At 39.1% G+C, this 21,633-nt stretch overlaps 1 protein-coding gene across 1 annotated transcript in view; it reads right to left on the reverse strand.

Annotated features, from left to right (window-relative positions):
- Positions 1–278: 278 nt before the first annotated feature.
- HTR1E (5-hydroxytryptamine receptor 1E) overlaps positions 279–21,633 on the reverse strand; it is a 71,327-nt gene continuing 49,972 nt past the window's right edge. The window contains exon 2 of the mRNA XM_036317664.1: positions 279–1,981. Within this exon, the coding sequence (XP_036173557.1) occupies positions 698–1,795 (1,098 nt within the window). The 5' untranslated portion in view covers positions 1,796–1,981 and the 3' untranslated portion in view covers positions 279–697. The remainder of the gene's footprint in view (positions 1,982–21,633) is intronic.

The following is a 21,633-nucleotide window of genomic DNA, read 5'->3' on the forward strand; positions in this document are numbered from 1 at the left end:
TTCAGGTAATATAGCAACACACTGACTAACATAGATTTAGATTATTTCTTATTTGCTTGTGTTTTATATTCATAATCAAAGACCTAGGAAATGATTCATTCTAGGTTCTTTTTAGAGAATGATGAAGCTTATATAACCAGGAACTGAAAAGGCATGCTATCTGTACTATTTATGCTTGAAAGGAGTGAGCTATGTTGTCACAGTGAAAGGTTTTGGCTCACGTCTGCAAGCAGTAGGTGGCAGCACACCCCTTTTGTGTGCTTTGTGTAGTCATGCAATCCTCCTTGGAATCTGTAAGCATTTGGAGCGATAACCTCGGATTTAATGCCACACGAGGACCAGTTATCAGAGATTTGATTTATAAGTAATAAGAAATTCTGCAAATAAAGATTTATTTTGACATTCTTTAATTGCAGGGTTCACTGAAATGGCTAATAAAAAGTATTTACTAGTTCACTTTATTACTACTTTTATGAAATATCTGTTTTTGTAGGATAATGTTTATTTGAAATTATGTACCACAAACAGGACCGGAAGTAGAAAACAGCACACCAAATAACAAGCCTCAAACAGAACAGAACAAACAAAAAAAACAAGACCACACATACTTACAAACGCTCTGAACCAACAATGTTCAAGAATTAACCCCGTCCACTCAGGAGGCTGGTCAAATTCATGCCTTTTGGTTTTTTACAATCTAAGTATGTTCTCGGCACCTAATGAGCTTTTTAAAAGCCAGCTTAAAGTCTTCATTAAAACTAGTGTAGAGCAGAGGGTTGATCAGAGAATTAACATAACCAAGCCATGTGAAAAAATCGGCCACTTCAGAAGACACGGTATAGATGCTCAGACCTACAATCAACTCTTTGATGAAAAATGGAAGCCATGACAAAATGAATGCACCCAAAATCAGTCCTAGGATGCGCGCTGCCTTGCGCTCCCTGGTACTAGAGATCTGCTGGCGCTCTCCCGGGTGATCTAGATCATTGTCAAAGGGAGGGATCCTGATGGAGGTGTGGAACTTTTCAAACTCTGTGGTAGGGTCTGAGGTGGAGAAGTCAGACACACAGAAAGTCTGTGTAAGTTTACAACTCGCAAATGAATTTTGGCTGTCTGTGCTTCTGTTGCTTAAGTGCCGGCTTGACCCTCTTTTCTGGTAAAGGCTCTTGGCTGCGTGGTAAATCCGGTAATAGAGAATCAGTATCAAAGTTAAGGGGATATAAAATGCCCCAAGAGTGGAGTAAATGGTGTAGATGACATGGTCATGCTGGATGGTGCACTGACTGGGGGGCGGGCTGAGTTGGCGGTGGCTCCTCCAGAACAGAGGGGGCATGGAGATGAAGATGGAGATCGTCCAGACAGTGAGGATCATCAGTCCTGCCCTCTTGGCGGTCCTCTTCCTGGCATACTCAACAGCATTGGTGATGGCCCAGTACCTGTCCAGGGCAATCACACAGAGATGGAGGATGGAGCAGGTGCAGCAGGTCATGTCCACACTCAGCCACACCTCGCAGATGAAGTACCCTAGCTTCCAGCTGTCCATGACAATGTACATGATGCTCAAGGGCATGACTAGCACTGCCACCAGGAGGTCTGTCACGGCCAGAGAACAGATCAGGTAGTTGGCAGGCTGGTGGAGCTTCTTGGTGGTGCAGATGGCCATAATCACGGCCAAGTTTAGCAACATGGTCAGGGTGGTGATGATGGCCAGAGTCATGGAGATGAGCATCTTCTCAGTGATGGTCTTGGCTCTCCCAGCCACACTGGCTTCTGTGGTACAGTTAGTGACGTTCATGTTTTCCCCGCTCCAGTCGACCCTGTGGAGAAGCTGTTGGTTATTTCCCTTCAGCTGGAAACTACTTAGACTTGAATGTCCCTCATTTGTGGGGAGGTTGTAATTTCTTCAGCTATGTAGTCTCCTGTGTTCCATTTTGGGTGGGTAAAGGAAAGCACCACAGCATCTCTTCTGAATGGAGGGGTCCTGGAAAATAGTATGCTCCTGGTTAATGAATGAAAAAGCCATATTGTTTTTCCTGTAATATGTGATAATATGTTGGTATTAATAAAATGTTCACACAATTTTGACATAACTTTCTTTTCCCGCTCTGAATGTAAACTTCGTCTTTACATTATTCCTCAAAGGATACTTTTTTTAAGTACCCAAACTCTTCCTGATAAAGACATTACCAAATTTAAGTCTGTTTTCCACCTGATTTTCTTTCTCATTTATATTTATTCTTTTATACACAGTACACATTTATATATAAAAGGCTTTCTTTTACATTTGAAAAAATATGTTCACATTATATCATGCTTATTTGGGATCATTGCATTGAAAAATTATATTTGTTTGTAATAAGTATCCTTCAAACCAGATTTTATAGTTTCATAGCAAATATTCAACTCCAGAGATATTTTAGTGTCTCAGTGGGATTGCTCGATTTTGTCTAATTATTTCTGACATTTTATATATCTGACTGCGCACTTCTATGGAGAAAGGAGAGAAAAAAGCTTATCAGGTTACTTTGATGTTCGTGGCAAATTGTTCTCCGAGTAATACAGTAAACTGACTGTGAATCGGCACCATCACGAAGCTTGAAGATCTCTGCATTTAAAAAATATGTTGAGTTTTGGTGAATATTTCTGTCCTATTTCTATTATCTATCTATCTATCTATCTATCTATCTATCTATCTACCCATCCATCCATCTCTATTTTTTAGATAGCTGTGATTAAGTTGGGTAGTCAATGAGATAGTGACACTTAACTGAATGCATAACTGTAAGGGATTTTTAAAAAGTAAAGTTAAATATAAATGTATATTCACAAGACAATCAAAATCCACATAGAGATATTCACAACTAATGGCTGCTGGTCAGAACACCAATCAAATAATTTGATTAGACTCTATAGGTTTAGGTCCATGAAAACTGAAGAAAAATTGGTGTTTCATCATTTTTTTTTTAATTTGGAAATTGGGGGCCAGGCGAGAGCCCATCCCAAGAGGGTGTTTAATCATTTTTAAGATTGATGTAGATTAGGACTAACAGACACAATGATTTTAGGAAAAGATGAGGGCAGGAGCAGGTGAGGGGTGTGTGAATGGGAGTGAAAGTGGTGAGGTTCTTTGGGTGGAGTAGGGACGAGAAGTCACGGAGCAGGAATAAAAAATCTCTAGCCTAAGTGAAAAGAGGGGAGATAGGTGTCATTTATCCTTTAGATATAGAAATAGAAAGAAAAACAATAATGACTTCACTAAAGACCCAAAATAGGGCATTTTTTAAAAGACAGTTTCTGTCTTTCTGCAGTTAAAAGAGAAATATTCTGCCTCTGTTTCCATTATGCTTTTACAGTGTTTTCTGCGGATGTACCCTCTTTCAGATGTCTTGTGTTTCTCTAGTTCTTCCAAGGGACTTTCTCTACCAACAATCCCCCTTTTCTTGTAAATTGGATGTGTTTTGTTTTTCCCACTGGTACCTTGCCCTCCTTTTATAATCAGTTTAAATGTGCATTTATGTTTGAGACCAGGCTTACACATCGAAAAAGTATGGGCTCTGGAATCAGACAGACCTGGCTTCTGATTGCAGTTGAGCCAACTGCCAGCTGCAAGCTGCTTGGGGCAACCTCTCCCTATTTTCCCCTGTGTCCCATATGTTTATTTCTCAATTTTGACCTCTTTCTCTTTAATAAAATTAAAGTTTTTTTTCTCTGTAAATATTAATCTATAGTTATGTTTCTTGGGTTCTTGAGGTTTGCTGGGATGAATAGTTCTCAATTGAAAGGCTTTCCAACTGAGCCTGTAAGACTGAGTGTAGAGAACAGCATGAATAAGGGACAGAAAACTTAGAAATTTCTATTTGATAATAGAGGCAATTAAGAAATGTAATTATTTTGAAAGCATGCAGTACAAATAATCAGAAATAACTCAGCTTCGTAGAACTTTTAAAAGCTGCTCTATTTTTCTGAGCTCTCATAACTTCTAATTATCATTTCTCTGATGACACCATTTTGTCCCTATTTTGTAACTATTTTTCATTTCCCCCTCAGCAGACTATACATTTCTGGAGGGTAGGATGTATGCCTGATTCATCTTTTTAACTGCCTCTAGATTGACATTGTTAGTTCTTTAATGTGACTTCCTGGTTAATTTTGTGCCCAAGCCTTGCAGAGTAGGAGTTAAGTTTTGTATCCTTGTGCTGTCAGTCCCCCAAACTTCTGCACACATCCAGCTTGCCATCTTTTATTTCATAATGACACATTCTTTTGCATGGTGGGGTGAGATAGATTGAACTGGGCCTTGGAGCTCTTCACTGCTTAAAGGTCAGGTAGGTAAGGATGGACCTGCAAAGCAAAGAATAGCTACTGAGGTGGGAGAGAATGATGGCGGATCCTTCCATTGCATGTGAAGAAAGAGTATCAAATAAGAGAGAGTGATCAAAGGCTGAATGTAGTTTCAGGAAGAGTGGGAGGAGAGGAAATAGAGAGTGAATAAGATCAAATTATGAGTTTTGCTGATAAGGGGAGCAGAAAAATAAGGTAGTAACTGTGGAGGAGATACGGGGTGCAGGTTGTTTTCATTGTTAAGACTGTCGTTTTACCTAGGCTATTTACTATTTTCTTTGCTGCTGCACTCCATATCCTTGACATTGGGACAAAGAGCATTTTTGCAGTGAAATGTAAAAGAGGAAGCAGGAAGGCAGTAACAGAGGAGTCTGGTAGTCAGTCAGTGGGGCCTGGGGACCCCAAGTAAGTAGGATTTCTTGAGTAATTTAAGGGATCATATTGGGGGCAGTGAAGAGGCCAAAGAAACAGCCATACTAAAAAATGATCTAACCTCAATTATCTTGGCTTCCTTTTAACCTTCTTAAGGAAATGACACATGGTTATAATCACTACCAAGTCCTTAGGAGGTAGTATGATTTTGAATTAGAATAGTGCTGGTTAAATAGTCCCTGAAAATCTCTTAAATCTCTTTAGCTTTTCATTTAGTAGGGGAGGAGGGACTATATTAACACTTAACTCAAGACACATTCTGCAGAACCAATACAAATGTTAACAAAATGTTAATCCATCAGAATGGAAAATTAACTGCAATAATCATAGTTAAAACAGACACAGCCTATCCGGAGTTGATGCAGGAACTTCTTGGAGGTTTGTGACTTTCAGTTTCTGCTCTAATTATGACATGGAAAATAGCAGTGTAGTCCAAAACCATATTTCAATGATTTTTCATTAAAAAAATGAGTAGAAGAGAATCACTCTAAACCAAATGGTTAGTGCATGCTGCTCCCATGAGCCAAGAAGATACTCCAGAGCCTCTGGTGATACTGTCCCAGTGACGGTCATAGCATCAGAGAGATGAGGGAGGCCATGAGCACACTCAACTCATTTTTTTTTTGTTTTGTTTGTGAAAATCTTCACCTGAGGATATTTTTTCCATTGATTTTTTGAGAGAGTGGAAGGGAGGGAGGGGAATAAAAGAGAGAGAGAGAGAGAGAGAGAGAGAGAGAGAGAGAGAGAGAGAGAGAGAGAGAGATTGGTTGTCTCCTGCACGTGCCTAACCAGGGCTGGGATCAAACCCAAGTACATGCTCTTGACTGGGATTTAAACCTGTGACCCTTTGGTTTGTGGGCCAATGGTCCATCCACTGAGTCATGCCAGCCAGGACTCAACTTACTTTTAATTTCACTATCTTATCTAGCCTTCTATTGGTTTTCAGTAACTATTAATAATTCACCATATTCTTTTATCCCTTCTTTGGTTGTTTTCATTTTGCCCAAAGTCCTTTAAATCATTTTTAGACAAAATCTCCAATATGTGCCAACTTCTTTTTTTTGTTATTTCAGGAGTAACAGCTTGCCCTCATATTACTAACTAGAGGCCCGGTGCACAAAAATTTGTGCACTTGGGGGGGGGGGGAGTCCCTCAGCCCGGCCTGTGCCCCCTTGCAGTCTGGGACCCCTCGGGAGATAACGCCCTGCTGGCTTAGGCCTGCTCCCGGGTGGCAGAGGGCAGGCCCAATCCCTAGGTGCAGCCCCTGGTCGGGCTCAGAGCAGGGCTGATTGGGGAGTTGGGGCACCACCCCCTGTCATGCACAGAGCAGGGCGGATCGGGAGGTTGCGATGCCACCCTCAGTCACGCTCAGGGTAGGGCCGATTGGGGGGGTGGGGCACCACCCCCTGTCACACTCAAGGCAGGGTTGATGGGGAGGTTGCGGCGCCACCCCCTGTCACGCACAGAGCAGGGCCCATCAGGGGGGTTGGGGCTCCATACCCTGTCACACACAGAGCAGGGCAGATCAGGGGGTTGGGGTGCCGCACCCTGTCACACTCAGGGCAGGGCCGATGGGGAGGTTATGGCTCTACCCTGTCACACACAGAGCGGGGCCCGTGGGGGGCGGTTGGGGCGCCGCCCTCTATCACCCACAGAGCAGGGCCGATCAGGGGGTTGGGGAGTTCCCCCCTATCAGGCACAGAGCAGGGGGTTGGGGCGCCTTCCCCTGTCACAAACAGAGCAGGCCAGATAGGGAGGTTGTGGCCCCACCCTCTGTCACACACAGAGCCGCAGGGTGATCGGGGGTTTGGGTGCTGCCCCCTGACACGCTGCTTCAGGGGCCAGGAGGCCACGCGGCTCCACTGATCCCAGTGCTGGGAGGCATATTACCCTTTTACTATATAGGATAGAGGCCTGGTGCATGGGTGGGAGCCAGCTGGTTTGCCCTGAAGGGTGTACTGGATCAGGGTGGGGGTCCCGCTTGAGTGCCTGGCCAGCCTAGATGAGCCGATGATGGCTGTTTGCATCTGGTCACAGCCCCTTCAGGGTGGGGGTCCCCACTGGGGTGCCTGGCCAGTCTGGGTGAGGGGCTGAGGGCCGTTTTCAGGCTGGCGGGTGACTGAAGCTCCCAACTGCTCCTTTTTTCCTTTTTTTTATTTTTTTATTCTTGGATTTATGGCTGTCACTGGAGCTGAGAGCCGGCTTTAGCTGTGAGACCTTGCTGCTGAAAGCAGGTTTCTGGCTTTGTTTACTTTCTGTATTTGAAACTTTGTTGCGACTCCAGCTCTGAGATCCCGGCTGGCTGAAAACAGGTTTCTGGGGTTTTGTTTAGCTTCTATATTTGTAACAATGTTTCTTAGCAGCTCAGAGCCCAGCAGCGGCAGGCGGGGAATGTTGGAGTCCTCCGTCACTGAAGCAAGCAAGCCTCCTGTTCGTGTCAGTAGCCTGGCTGCTGGCCGCCATCTTGGCTGGCAGTTAATTTGCATATCACCCTGATTAGCCAATGGGAAGGGTAGCGGAGGTACGGCTAATTACCATGTTTCTCTTTTATTAGATAGTATTTTATCTCTCTAATTGTTTGTTAAATTCACTTCCTCAGCCTTCATAAATATTTTTTTTGTCTGTCCAAGCAAAGGAAGGGTGGATAGTAGAATGTTTCTCAATTTGATCTTCAGTGGGAGCAAAGGAAGATGTAAAGGAAATATTAGAGTGTGGGTTCTTTATTCTTATTTCTTATTCATTTATTTAAATTGTGATTGGGACATAATGTGGTTGTTATGAGATTATTATATTCATACTAATAGAAAAACATTATCATTGTAAAGTTCAAACAGAGTACATATAGTTTAAGGAGATGTTTATATATTCTGGACAGAAGTCCACATATAAAAACATTTCTCAAAATGAAAAAAAACAAACAATTCCTTTTGCAATTACTACCAAAAGAATAAAATAACCTAGGAATAAACTTAACAAAAATCATGAAAGACCTATATACTGAAAATTACAAAGGATTATTAAAAGAGATTGAAAAAAATCACAACAAAATGGAAAAATATTCCATGCTCATGGATTAGAAGAATCAACATAGTTAAAATGGCCATATTACCCAAAGCAATTTACAAATTTAATGCAATTCCCATCAAATTCCAATGTCATTTTTTAAAGAAACAGAAAGAGAAAGCATCAGATTTGTATGGAACCACAAAAGACTCCAAATAGCCAAACAAATTCTGAGAAAAAGAAAGAAGCTGGAGGTCTCATGTTATCTAACTTCAAATTATACTACAGAGCTACCATAATCAAAACATGTGTCCTGACCAGAAATCAAACCCTGAGCCACACTGGCCAGGCAAGTTCTGTTAGTTTTTGAGTAATGTATTTTGAAGACTTGTTATTAGATACATACTCATTTAGAATTATGTCTTCTTGATGAATTGACCATTACATCATTATGTAATGTGTCCATTTGTCCCTTATAATATTCTGATGTTTATTTTGTATGATATTATGGTTTTCAGTAACTATTAATAATTCGCCATATTCTTTTATCCCTTCTTTGGTTGTTTTCATTTTGCCCAAAGTCCTTTAAATCATTTTTAGACAAAATCTCCAATATGTGCCAACTTCTTTTTTTTGTTATTTCAGGAGTGACAGCTTGCCCTCATATAACTAATTTTATCTCTCTAATTGTTTGTTAAATTCACTTCCTAGCCATCATAAATATTTTTTTGTATGGTATATATTTTTTCTATCCTTCTACTTTTAGCCTATCTATGTCTTATAGACAGCTTCTAGTTAGGTTGTGCATTTTATCTGACCTGACATTCTCTTCCTTTTCATTAAGATACTTTGATCATTTAAACTTAATGTAATTATTATTATTACTTTTTAAAAATATATTTTTATTGATTTTTTACAGAGAGAGGAAGGGAGAGAGATAGAGAGTTAGAAATATCGATGAGAGAGAAACATTGATCAGCTGCCTCCTGCACATCTCTTACTGGGGATGTGCCCGCAACCCAGGTACATGCCCCCCCCCCCCTTTTTTTTTAAATATATTTTATTGATTTTTTACAGAGAGGAAAGGAGAAGGATAGTTAGAAACATCGATGAGAGAGAAACATCGATCAGCTACCTCCTGCACACCCCCCACTGGGGATATGCCCGCAACCAAGGTACATGCCCTTGACCGGAATCAAACCTGGGACCCTTCAGTCCGCAGGCCAACGCTCTATCCACTGAGCCAAAGAGGTTAGGGCACCCAGGTACATGCCCTTGACCGGAATCGAACCTGGGACCCTTCAGTCTGCAGGCCGACGCTCTATCCACTGAGCCAAACCGGTTTCAGCTAAACTTAATGTAATTATTGATATGCTTGGTTTTAATTCTATCATCTTTTTATTTTCTCTTCAAGTTTCTTTTTATGTCCTTAGTATTTTATAACTTTTAGCATAAACTTCTGCACATGTTATGTTAGATTTATACCTAAATATATGATTTCTTTGGAGTGAATGTAAATGGAATCGTGTTTTTAATTTCAGTTTCCACATGTTTGTTTTTATAATATAGAAATGTAATTGATTTTGTGTGTTGATCTCATGTTTTGCAACTTTGCTTAATTCACTTATTAATTATAGGACTTTTGGGGTTGATTCTTGGAGTTTTTTACATAGATGATCATGTCATTTGCAAATTGGAACACTTATTTCTTCTCTCTCATCAGTATACCTTTTCTTGCCTTATTGAAGTAGCTAGACCTTCCAGTACTATGTTGATTATCAGTAGTGAGAGTAGACATCTTTATCTTATATTTTATCTTGGGGAGAAAACATTTAGTTTTTCCCTATTAACAGAACAGGTGTCATTTTGGGGGAATGGAATGTAAGCAGAAGTGGTATGTGGCACTTTTAGGCCTTGTCTACAAAAACTTCTAATGTACCATCCTTATGCTCAATCTCTAGTCATCAGTTGGGTGGGATGGAAGTGTCATGGGTCCCCTTCTGGTTTATATTAGATAGTGATATAAGTGAGAAATAACATTTTATTTTATTAAAGCACTAATATTTTGGAGTTTGTCAGTGAAAGCGGCTAATGTTATTTTATTTAAGTAACACATCAATTATCCTTTGGGTGATCAATCTTTGGAGGTTTGGTCTCACAATTTGAAAAAATGAAGATAATTTTACCTACCTTACGTATTTTAGAGAGAATAAAATGAGATAGCACTTGCCAAAGTACTTGCACATTTCCTGACACTTAAGTACTCAATAAACATGTGTTCAATTTATTGTTTGCTGAGCATGCTCATGTGTTGAAATACCAATGGATTTTTATCTCCATATTGAACTAAGGAGTATTTACTTGTGTTTGAGTCTTTGAATGTTTAATCTATACTTTTAAAATTTATTCTTCAGTGGTAAGAGTGATGAAATGTAATGCAAACTCAATATATATTGATCAAAATATTATGCACTTGTCAGCCCACTTGACATAGTTCCTTAGTAAACATTTGTAGTTGTCTTATGAATTAGACTTTTAGAACATTGCCACAAACTATGCCCATGTTTTCTTTGGATCTTTTGGAAACACAATTGTATGTTTCTAAGCAAAAATGAGGAGAAAAAGAGTAAGTTATACAGGTAGTTCCCCTCATTGACATAAAGCTTATGTGGAAAGCAGGTAAATACCCCCTTACTCATAAATCAGCTCCATTCATTCAAAATGTCATTTTGAAGAGATTATTTAGAAGACAAATCCAGAAAAGGTGCCAAATGCAAGAAGGTGGTTGAGAATTCTTTATTGAGGCCACGGGATCTATAGGTGTGATGGACGGAGTAGAGAGGTTGGGTAGGGAATGAAATCTTTAGAGTTAAATGCCTGAGGGGAAATAGAAAGTAATTTAGGGGACTGGGGGGCATGAACTTGATACAATTTATTGGCCAAGTGATTTTAGTACTTTGGTGATGATAATATAAAAGTTGGTTATTATAATAATACTAGAAGCCCACTGCATTAAGATTCGCGCAATAGGCTTTCCTTCTCCTGGCTGCTGGCACCGGTTTTCCTCTAGCACCCGGGACCCAGGCGTTTGATCAGGCCTCAGTGGAGAAGCCAAGCCTCTTCAGTCTTCAGTCTTCACTCTGGCCGGAGCCTTCAGTCTTCGCTCTCTGCCTGTGTATGCAAATTAACTGCCATCTTTGTTGGGTTTATTTGCATAGTTGCTCTGATTGGCTGGTGGGCATAGTGGAGTGACACCAATTTGCATGTTTCTCTTTTATTAGTGTAGATCTTAAATAACTCATAAAGATAATTTGAGGAATTTGTCTAAAACATATTTGAGGAATTTGTCTAAAACATATTTTTCATTTGAGTCTTTTCTACCATTAAACATAGTCCTTTTTGGATAGCCAACACACAGTTGTGTTTCTGTGTACTCTGGTTAACATATTGGTTTGGGCTTTTACCTTATCAATTTTGCTGACCTAAAGAGGAGGGCCTCAATTTTTGTTATGATCAGAACATATTCTGCTTCTCAGACTACGACACAAATAATACTTAGTTTGTTCAGTGAAGAACAAACATTGCTTTTTCTTTCATTCTACAGTCTGTTGTTGCCACTCCACTCCTGGCTGTTGAACTCATTTAGATTTCTAAACCCGTTAACTGTGTTTCTTGGGTTTGGCAATTCATTAGCTATAAAATCCTGCCATGCTCCAGGCAGGAGCATACAATAAGATAAATTTGTAGTATAAACTTTTAAATTTTGGTATAATTTTAGATTTATAGAAACCTTATAAAGACAAATAGGGAGTTCTGTATACCCCTCACCTATCTCATCCATTGTTAATTTATTACATTATCATAGTACATTTATCAAAACTAAGAAAACTGTATTGATTCATTACTAAATTCCACACTATCTTTGGATTTGACTAGTTTTTCCTTTAATGTCCTCTCTCTGTTTCAATCCATGGAATCCACATTATAATTAGTTATTATATCTTCTCAGCGGCTTTTGGTCTGTGATGATTTCTCAATCTTTGCTCATTTTTCATGTCCTTAATGGTCTTGAGGATTACTGGCCAGGTATCCTGTAGAATATCACCCATCTTGGTTTGTCTGATGTTTTTCTCATGATTAGACTGGGGTATGGGTTTCTAGGAAAGAATACAGTGGAGGTAAAGTGCCCTTTTCATTACATCCCATCAGGAGTACATAACATCTACGACATCAATGGAGGTGTTAACCTTTGTCACTCGGTTAAGGGAGTGTTTGCCAGGATTCTATTTTTCCCTTTCCCAACTGGGTTTTTTAGAGGTGAGTCAATAAGGCTAGCCTACCTTCAAGCTCCACCTCCTGGAGGGGGAAATATGTACATATATGATTTAGAATTCTTTTGTAAGGGATTTGTCTCTTCACCACTTAGTTACTTTCAATAATTTATATTTATATGCACATACATTTATGATTCAGTCCCAAGGGGATAGTAGCTGCTAGTTTTGAGGAAATTACCATTAGAAAAGTGCTGTTGATTCCGATTTATATTATCTATTTATGTCAGTATGGACCCAGGGACATACATTTTATTCTTTGGGTTATAATCCAAGACCACATTACACGTTTATTGCTCAAATTGTTCCAGCTTTGGCCATCGATCAGCTCCTGTTGCACCATCTCTTTTATGAGTCTGTTTTCCTTTGTCCCCTGGGGACAGGCTACATCTCTTTAAAAGGTGATGGGAAAAACAATCCGTCTTGTGAAGTACAGATAAGGTTTTAGTCAATAGAGAGTCTATTGCAGGCAAATAAAGCCTTTCAATATGAAGGGCACCTGTAGAAGTGTTATTTGCTTTTCAGCTGAGAATAATAAAAAATGAACTTTATGAAGTACCTGTTGTTTAAGCTAGCTGGTGCTTGAGGTTGTATTAGTAAATTTTTTTTTTAAATGAAATAACTTTTTTAAAAAAACTCAGCTTAATGACACAACTAAAGTACTCAATTCCTCAGAGGAGATCTAGGCACCTTCCTGTGTGTGCATAGATTTTTCTTTGAAATCTGCAGTGTAATGTGCCTTTGTGGCAGACCCAGTGGAATGAGCATTTAAGCTGACTTCAGGGCTAAGGTTGCATACTGTGCTTCCACCTGGGGAAGCATTGTTATCTTAGATCACTTGGCACAGCACCAGCTGCCTCTGAAAGTATGTCCTACAAAGGGAGGTTTGCAGGTATCTGCCTTTTTCTAAACATTATCTCTTGCTTCTCAAGCTGTGCCCTTGACCAGAATCAAACCTGGGACCCTTCAGTCTGAAGGCCAATGCTCTATCCACTGAGCAAAACTGGCTAGGTACATTTCAAGTCTCATTTCATGTACCAGCGGTTGCACAAAATGATGTGTTGAATTTTCTAAAACTGCACATATGCTCAGCGTGAGATTTCTGTGAAAAAGGCAAGTGATTTTTGTTATGGGTATGCACCCTATGTATTTGCTTTTTTTTTGGTCCTATATTTGTTTGTTTATTTGTATTTGACTGTCTTGCTTCAAAAAGTAAATGTGGTTTGACTTTCCTATAGTTATATTGTCTGACTTCCAAATTTACAATATTTATTTTGTCAATTTTTGCCTCCTTTTCTTTTTCCTTCCTCAATATTATGATTATTAAGGGCACTAAGAGGACTTTTAAAGTTTATTTTTATCTCTGATGAGCTTTTTTAGTTGCTAAGCTATTATCTGCCAGTCCCTTCCAGGATATAGTTAATTAGATTTCACTAGTTTCCAGCAGTGTTGAAAGAGTCTATAGGGATTAGTAGCACTAATCAGAATTTTAAAGGGTACTGATATTTCTGTAAATATTATAGGATTATATTCATTTTTTCCTTCTTAAATTGCTACAGGTGAAGTACTTCAGATATAATAGGAAAAGCAAATAATTTCACCGCATATAAACTCTGAGTCATGGGTCCTGGCTCCAGGAGGGCTGGGCTAATTCAGAGGTGATATCTAGACTCAGCAGAAGACACTTATGACTTATTAGTGGTCAATAACGAGTAACGGGCCTAGATTGGTGCCCGAAAAGCTAAGAATTTTTACTTCCCTAGAATTAAAAAAAATCATTGTCCTTCCAAATGGCAGCAAAGATTGTGAGGACCAACATTTTGATTCAGTCTAATTTCAATCTCAGTTCTACCTAGAGAAAACCAAATTCTTCTAATCACCGTACTTGTGAATTCAAGCTCTTATCAGAAAACTGATAGGATTGTGACCTCCATGCCACTTTTTTCTAGTTTCTGAGAAGCACAACAAGGTGGTGATATAACTCTTCTCCTTTCTACAACAGCACAAACAGTAAGTAGCAGCCCTTCAGACACTGGAAATTGTAAACATTATCAGAATTTGTTCTACAAAATGTGATAAATGCCACAATAAAGTTTAACTAACAGTTTTTCCAATTCTTTACATGTTTAGGAATAAACATGTTCAATAGGCATTTGTTGGATAGAGAATGGCAGTTTTCTGGGGTAAAGACTATGTGGAGAAAAAGATTCCATATTTATCACACAAAGTAAGTGGGGCTGGCAGAAGGAGAAATGTACAGAGAAGAAATTTAATTTGTGATAAAAGTCAGAAGCATTCCAAGCCCATCTGATAAGAGTGTTCACCTTCCTTCCATCCCAACCCAACAACACACGGTTTTTGAAGTCAAGATCTGATTTAAAAGGTACCCCTTGTTGTATTGTTCACCATAGAATTTATAAGAAGTGAATGCACACACTCAATTTCATTCAATTCTTCAAACCTGGGTAGGCACTTACAAATGGAGTTAAAGGATGACTATGGTCCTTGCCCTTGAGGTGCTCACAGTTTACCAGGGAAGACAGACCTGATTTGTCTAACTTATAGCCTAAGTGAGGATCCCACTCCCCCCATGACAACTGATCATTCCTGGCCATAATTATAGCCTGACCCTGTCTACTGACTAGCCCAATTCAAGTCCTTTGACCTCACACACCTTCCCTCATTTCCTCTCCTCCTTTGAACCCTACTCTTTTTCCAAGGCACCCAAAACCTATCCCATTTGTGAGGTCTTTTCTGACATTCCTTTAGGTATTTTTTTAAAGATCTAAGACCAAGTCGAGACTTCAAAGGCCTCAGGCATTCTAAAAATATTTTGATGTTCCTTCTACAGGTAATTAAAAATTCTAAACAATTTAAGTATGTATAAAGAAGTCCCACAAAGTTCTTACATTTCTTTTGATTACCATTTTAATGCCTTTTGAGGACATGTCAAAGATCAAATTGTCTCAGAAGTTTTCTTTAGAGAAAAAAAGAGACAGAGAAGCCTCTATGTTTGGGGCTCCTGCATTGGAACTCTTAAACACCTCCAGGCCTGTAGGCCTGTCTCATACACTGGAGTGAAAGCATTATCCTTGGTTCCTTAGTTCCAGCCCAGGAAGTGGTACACAATCCATGTTCAATAAGCATTTGTTGAATGATTAAGTGAATAAATTGCAGTTAATTATTGTCACTCCACATGTGCTGTCTTTTATCATTAACACAGTATCTAGAACAAAACAGGTGTTAATAAATTGTTATGATTTTGTCATTTTTCATCAATGAAATATGAGCAAAAGCGATGGGTGTTACTTCTGGGCCGTGGCTTTAAAGAAGCAGAAGTGTTTTCCCCCATGCTTTCTTCTTTCATTATGAGGCCTTGAATGGCAGGGCCAAAAGACAAGGAGTCTGTCTGAAATCACCATGTAGGGGAGAGCGAGCTGTCAATCAGTTACCGAGCCGGACCTTTATCTGAGCGAGAAATGAAATTCTGTTGTTCAAGCTACTGACATTTCAGGGATTTTTGTTACAGTACTTAGGGTTACTCTAACCTGTAACGAATTGTAGTTTGAACTACCCTGGCTGGGTAGTTCAGCTGGTTAGAGCATCATCCCAATCTGCCAAGGTTGCGGGTTCGATGTTCGGTCAGGGCACATACAAGAATCAACCAATAAAGGCATAAATAAGTGGAACAACAAGTTGATGTTTCTCTCCCTTCCTCCCTCCCTCCCTCCCTCTCTCTCTCTCTCTAAAATAAAATAAAATAAAATAAATAACAATTCAAAAAATTAAGTGCTTAATGTAGTGTCCCTGTGTTTTCCTTTTTTAAAAATTTTATCTTTATTGTTGAAAGTATTATAGGTGTCCCCTTCTCCCCCTCACTGACCCCCTCCAACCTGCTCCCACCCTGTCCCTAGGCCTTCACTGCACTATTGTCTGTCCATGGTTTATGCATATCTATATATATAAAAGGCTAAGTGACTGACTATCCATCCATCCGTCCATCCGTCCATCCAACCGTCTGACTGGCCAGTACATATGAAGTGCACTGGCAATTTAAAAATATATTTGCTTAGTGAGATAGGTGGGTTTATTTAGTCAGAAATAGATAGAAAAAGAATTGATGTGAAACATTTTCATATTATTGAAGTGCATTTCTTTAATGATTATTTAGTTTTTACTATACTCTGGTTACATTTTCGTGGGCAATGAAATTATTCAGAACTATATGAATCTAATAATGAATGCAACTATAAAACTAACCAGACTCATTAGAAAACAAAATTGAGATAGGTAAGCTGAAAGGATGCTCTGGCTCTAGGAGGATTAGTGGGAACAACATTTGTTGATTTGGAAAACAAATATTACATACTTAAACTGGACCCCTGAACCATCACAACAAATAGTGAAACAAACAAACAAAAAACAAGTAACATCTCAAGGGGTACTCAGAAAAATCTGTCCACAGGAAATAACAGATGAGATGGATGTCCTTATTTGAAGTAATTACTAGTTTATTCAAAACTAAAGTGATTTTTTATCATGATTATATGAGATGTTGAAGCTACCTAACATTTTTCATTTTTTTTTACTTGATCAGGAAGCATTACAGCAGAAACAAAAGTCCCCAGTCTCAAAGACACACTAACAGTGTCCGGAACTGGTTGGACTTTGGAATCTTCTTAATTCCCATTCTACCCCACACCTCAAGTTCCACTATAATAAGTCACAGAAGTTCTTTCTATAATTGCAATTGAAGAGTTTATTGGTGGGAGAATAACTGAAGAGAGCAGAGCCTACATGAGAGGTTAGAAACTAAACTCTAAATTCCCATAGTGAAATTGTTCAAAAGAACTTAAAAGAAATATAGTACAGTGAATCATTCAAGCTAGTCATTAAAAAACCCACAACATAAATTAGAGGAGAGACTTCCTCTAACTGCATTAGACTGATAAGACTGGTGATGTGCAGCCAAATTTATTCATACTCTGCAATTTGAGCCTGTTAATAAACAGTAAAGTGAAAACCACATGAATGAGCACATATTAACTATGTGTATATCTTTAGTGGAAAATAAAGCAATAGGCAGCTTTATATTGGAATATTTGCTGAGTGAAGACCAATAAAAAGTACAAATAGGAGAATAATGTAGCATCTGCTCCTGATTCTGATATTCACCAAAGCAAAACACTAGTGCTTTGGGCACAACTGGCAACTATAAACTGAAGATGTTTTACCCTGTTATTCAAAATAATAAGTACTTATTGAATAATGGGAATGCACCAGAGTCAAACTCAAATTTTAAGTACGCTGATGTGAGCTGAGGTACAATTACAATCTTTTACTCTTTTCTATTTTGGTGTTCACTCCATCCCATAACTTGGCTTGGGAAGAAATGGTTTGAATGATATGTTTTCAGCACATGTGGCAAGAAATGGGAAAAAGAATCCAGTTAAGGCATGGAAGCATTTTGAGAAGTGTTTCAAGAGTTTTGAAGTTTCAGCTTTCAGGAAGCTGGTCTGAGAGGAAGGTCTCCAGCGCAGGTAGCTTGAGTATGATGTGGGCTGCAGTCAGAGTACGGGGACTCAAGACCTGCCTTTGCTACCCGCCAGTTCTTTGACTTTGAAAGAGGTACGAAGCCTACCTGGTCCTCAGTTTTCCTCATTGGGCTGTTGGAGACATTGGGAGTAGGATGGACTGTCCCACTCACATTTTCCCCTGTAGTTTCCTGGACTCATAAGGGGAAGGGGGTTTCTACGTTACTTCCCGGAAGACAGAAGCATCATTTTGGGTAACAATTTTCCACCCACTGACAACCTGTGAGCCATCAGTGAAATTGGGACACTCTTGACATTCACACCTGCTCCATCCCCGCAGCTCATAGACAAGCCAGGGCCTAAGTGAGGCCTGGAGCTCCCGCGTTCAGGCTTTGTCAGTACAAGACCCCAGAGCACACCAGCCTGTTCCTGTCGGACCTCAAGTCTCTGTCCCAGCTTTCCAGAATGGCAATGGGTGGCAAGGTCCAGGTGGTCATTCCTTGGTTATCTTCAGCTCCGGAGAGAAGGACAAAAAGTGCAAGTTTTGTATCAGGTAGAAACTGAATTTGCTAACCCACTTTAATAAAGTAGATGACTTGACTCCTATTTGGACACTTGTGATTGTTGTCAGGAGTAAATGAGTTAACAGATGTTAAAGCCTGTAGATAGTACTTGGCATATCAATAAATGCTATTTAGGTGCTAGCTAGAATTATTATGATTATTGCTATTATTATTTTCAATTGATTAAATTGCAAAAGGTTGTGATTAGTATTCTCAAACTTCCAACATGATTCAGTACGACGACCTGAATCACAAGACTGTCCCAAGCATTAATCTAGCTATGTAATATTTATGGTCTTCATGTGATTACGTGGAGTGCTATTCTTTGCCAAGTTCTCCTGTCTCTCTTGAGCTCTTCAGGTTCATTTCAATCTCTTGGTCAAATAACACAGTTAAGCATTACAGCTGAATTAGTAAGTATTTTGTTGATTTCCCAGCATGAATAATTCATGGTAAAGACATTTCACAAACAGACCATCTCTTAACTCTCTATTGAAACAAAGCTGTCATGGTTCTGGGCTTATTATGCCTGTTGTGCTATTTTAAAAGATTTCAGAACATTTATGTAAGAACCCAAAATTGTGAATAGAATTTGGACAGATATCAATAGACTGTCTCATTGTTAACCCAACCTGGATTGAACTGTGTTTTAAATACTTGCTGGTTCTCTTTCTAAGACAAAGTACATTTGTTGAATGACCAGGATCATTTCTTGGTTTTAGTATTGTTGTTATAGTCCTCACTGACCTTGTCCTAATTTATTAATCCAACACATATTTAGTGAGCATCTACTTTGTGCCAGTTACTGTTCCACTTGATGGGGAGATGGTGTAAGTAAAACAGATAAGAAACTTTGCACTCCATAAGTTGCTATCCTGTTCCTAGCAAATTTATTTAAAATGAAATATTAATTGTGATTTTTGTTAGAGACAGACTTGATAATTCGTTTTATATAATTTCTAGGACACTATAAATTATGGGAAATGTTTTAAATGTATACACATACGTACTTAAAAAAATATTTTATTGATTTTTTTACAAAGAAGAAGGGAGAGGGATAGAGAGCTAGAAACATTGATGAGAGAGAAACATTGATCAGCTGCCTCCTGCACACCCGCTACTGGGGATGTGCCCGCAACCAAGGTACATGCCCTTGACCGAAATCAAACCCAGGACCCTTCAGCCTGCAGGCTGACACTCTATCCACTGAGCCAAACCGGTCAGGGCCATACGTACTCTTTATTCTTTTAAAAAAATTGATTTCAGAGAGGAAAGGAGAGAGAGAGAGGGATAGAAACATCAATGATGAGAACCAACGATCAGCTGCTTCCTGCATGCTCCCTACTGGGGATCAAACGGTGACCTCCTGGTTCATAGGTCAACCACTGAGCCACACGGGCAGGGCACCCTTCATTCTTTATTTGGAGAGTTTTTGAGTTATTAATTTATTTAATCAAATTAACTTAACAGCATTATTTGCATATTTATTGTTATAGTTTACCCTTGAACAACATGGGTTTGAATTGTGTGGATCCACTTATATGTGGAGTTTTTTCAATAAATACTGTAAATATATCTTTTCTTCCTTAATGAATTTCTTAATAACATTTTTTCTCTAGCTCACTTTATGTAAAAATAAGTGACTAATACATATAACATACAAAACATGTGTTAATCAATTGTTATCGATAAGGCTTCTGGTTAACAGTTGTTAAGTTTTTGATGAGTCAAAAGCTATACATAGATCTTTGACTATGTAGTGGGTTGGTGTCCCCAGTTCCTATGTTGTTCAGGGTTAACTGCAATCTCCTATTAAGACAAAAATAGATAATTGTTTTCAAAATAAATAATAACCACTGACGTGTTTGATTCAATACGTTTAAGTAAGAGCTTTACATTTTCCCTAACAGTATTCAGTAACTAAAACCTCCTATCTTAGAAACTGAGGTATGGATATATATTTTGAACAAATATCTTTAAAGTTTGACCTGAAGAACCTAGTAATAATGACATGTATGTTCCAAAATTAGCAACTCTCAAATCAACCTTTGTAGAAATTAATTATTTCTTAGGAAAGAATTTTCTTTCTAGGTGTTGCTAAGTTCAATTGAAGCAACAAAGAGTTACATGTTAAGTTAGATCTGAAAATGGTTCTCTGTGTTACAAATTGTAAATGGCTCACGTTGAAGAAAGATGAAAGGGAAGGATATTCTTACTAATAGTTTAAGATCAAACCAAGCTTATTTATAGAAAACAAAAGGTGAATTTCCACCATTTCTTTTACATATTAAAAATGTTTCTGAATTTGCAATGCATTCTGCCATCCTTATTTAAGCTTCTCTTACATGGCACCTCTCTCTCTCTCTCTCTCTCTCTCTCTCTCTCTCTCTCTCTCTCTCCCTTCCTCACTTCCTCCCTCCCTCCTTTCTCTTAATCATATAATACAGACTTCATACTAAAAGGTTTAGGGTGTGAAAATTGCATAGTAAGTAGACTATAATTAAATTATGTGGCCTGATAATGAGTCAGTAATATGCTATATTCCACACAGATTTGACTGGCTTTCATTCAAATTACCCAATTTCGTCCTAGTATTTTTAGAACTTTGATATTTCATAATCTTTCTTTGTTCTGTTTAGTTTCCCAGGAGAAAGAGCTCAGGTGCTTTTAAATTCTGCGCAGTCAGACTCCACACCAGTTTTCATAACCTTAAAGCTGGGGGAGGAACAGGGAATTAAACTGAAGACACAGATTAAGCCCACCAGTGGGACAGAGTGCAGTGCATGCTATGCTGCTCACCCCAGACCCCTCTTTAAAGCTGATCCATTCCTGGGTCCTGCCTCCCTCAGTCCTTTCCTAATATCCTTACAGGCGAATCTCCTGAGAGGATTCCCCAACCAAGCTTCTGCACACAGTTCTCCATCTCAGTCTGTTCCCAGGAGACCCAGCCTACGACAGAAGGGGGGTGGTCTAGGACAGTGCCTCCAATCTTTCTGTGTTCTCCAAGACCAGTGAAGGTGTAAACTTTCTAAAGCACATTTAGAGGGGAGATGTTTTCTAGAGAGAACTGAAGTAAGGAATAGGTTATTTGGACAGTTGGTTAATTGTGGAAGGAGAGAAGAGGTAGATATTTATGGGGAAAATGTCTATAATTAAGAAGAGAGAAAAGAAATAAGAGCCTTAAAAAAAAAAAAAAGATAAACCAGCAACCTTTCGGTGCACTGGACGAAGCCCAATCAACTGAGCCACACCTGCCAGGGCAAGAAATCGGGCTTTTGTTGCCTAAAGACAAGCCTCTTCGAGGTGTCAGTCACCCCTGTTAGTTGAGATCGCTGACGTGTGTGGCCATCTAGTTCTCATTCCTGATGGAATGGTGGGTATTACAGGGACATGTGGAGGGGCTCAGGGTATTGAGGCATCGACCAAGGG

This window comes from Myotis myotis, unplaced genomic scaffold (assembly GCF_014108235.1).
Source record: "Myotis myotis isolate mMyoMyo1 unplaced genomic scaffold, mMyoMyo1.p scaffold_m19_p_7, whole genome shotgun sequence".
NCBI classification, from domain to species: domain Eukaryota; kingdom Metazoa; phylum Chordata; class Mammalia; order Chiroptera; family Vespertilionidae; genus Myotis; species Myotis myotis.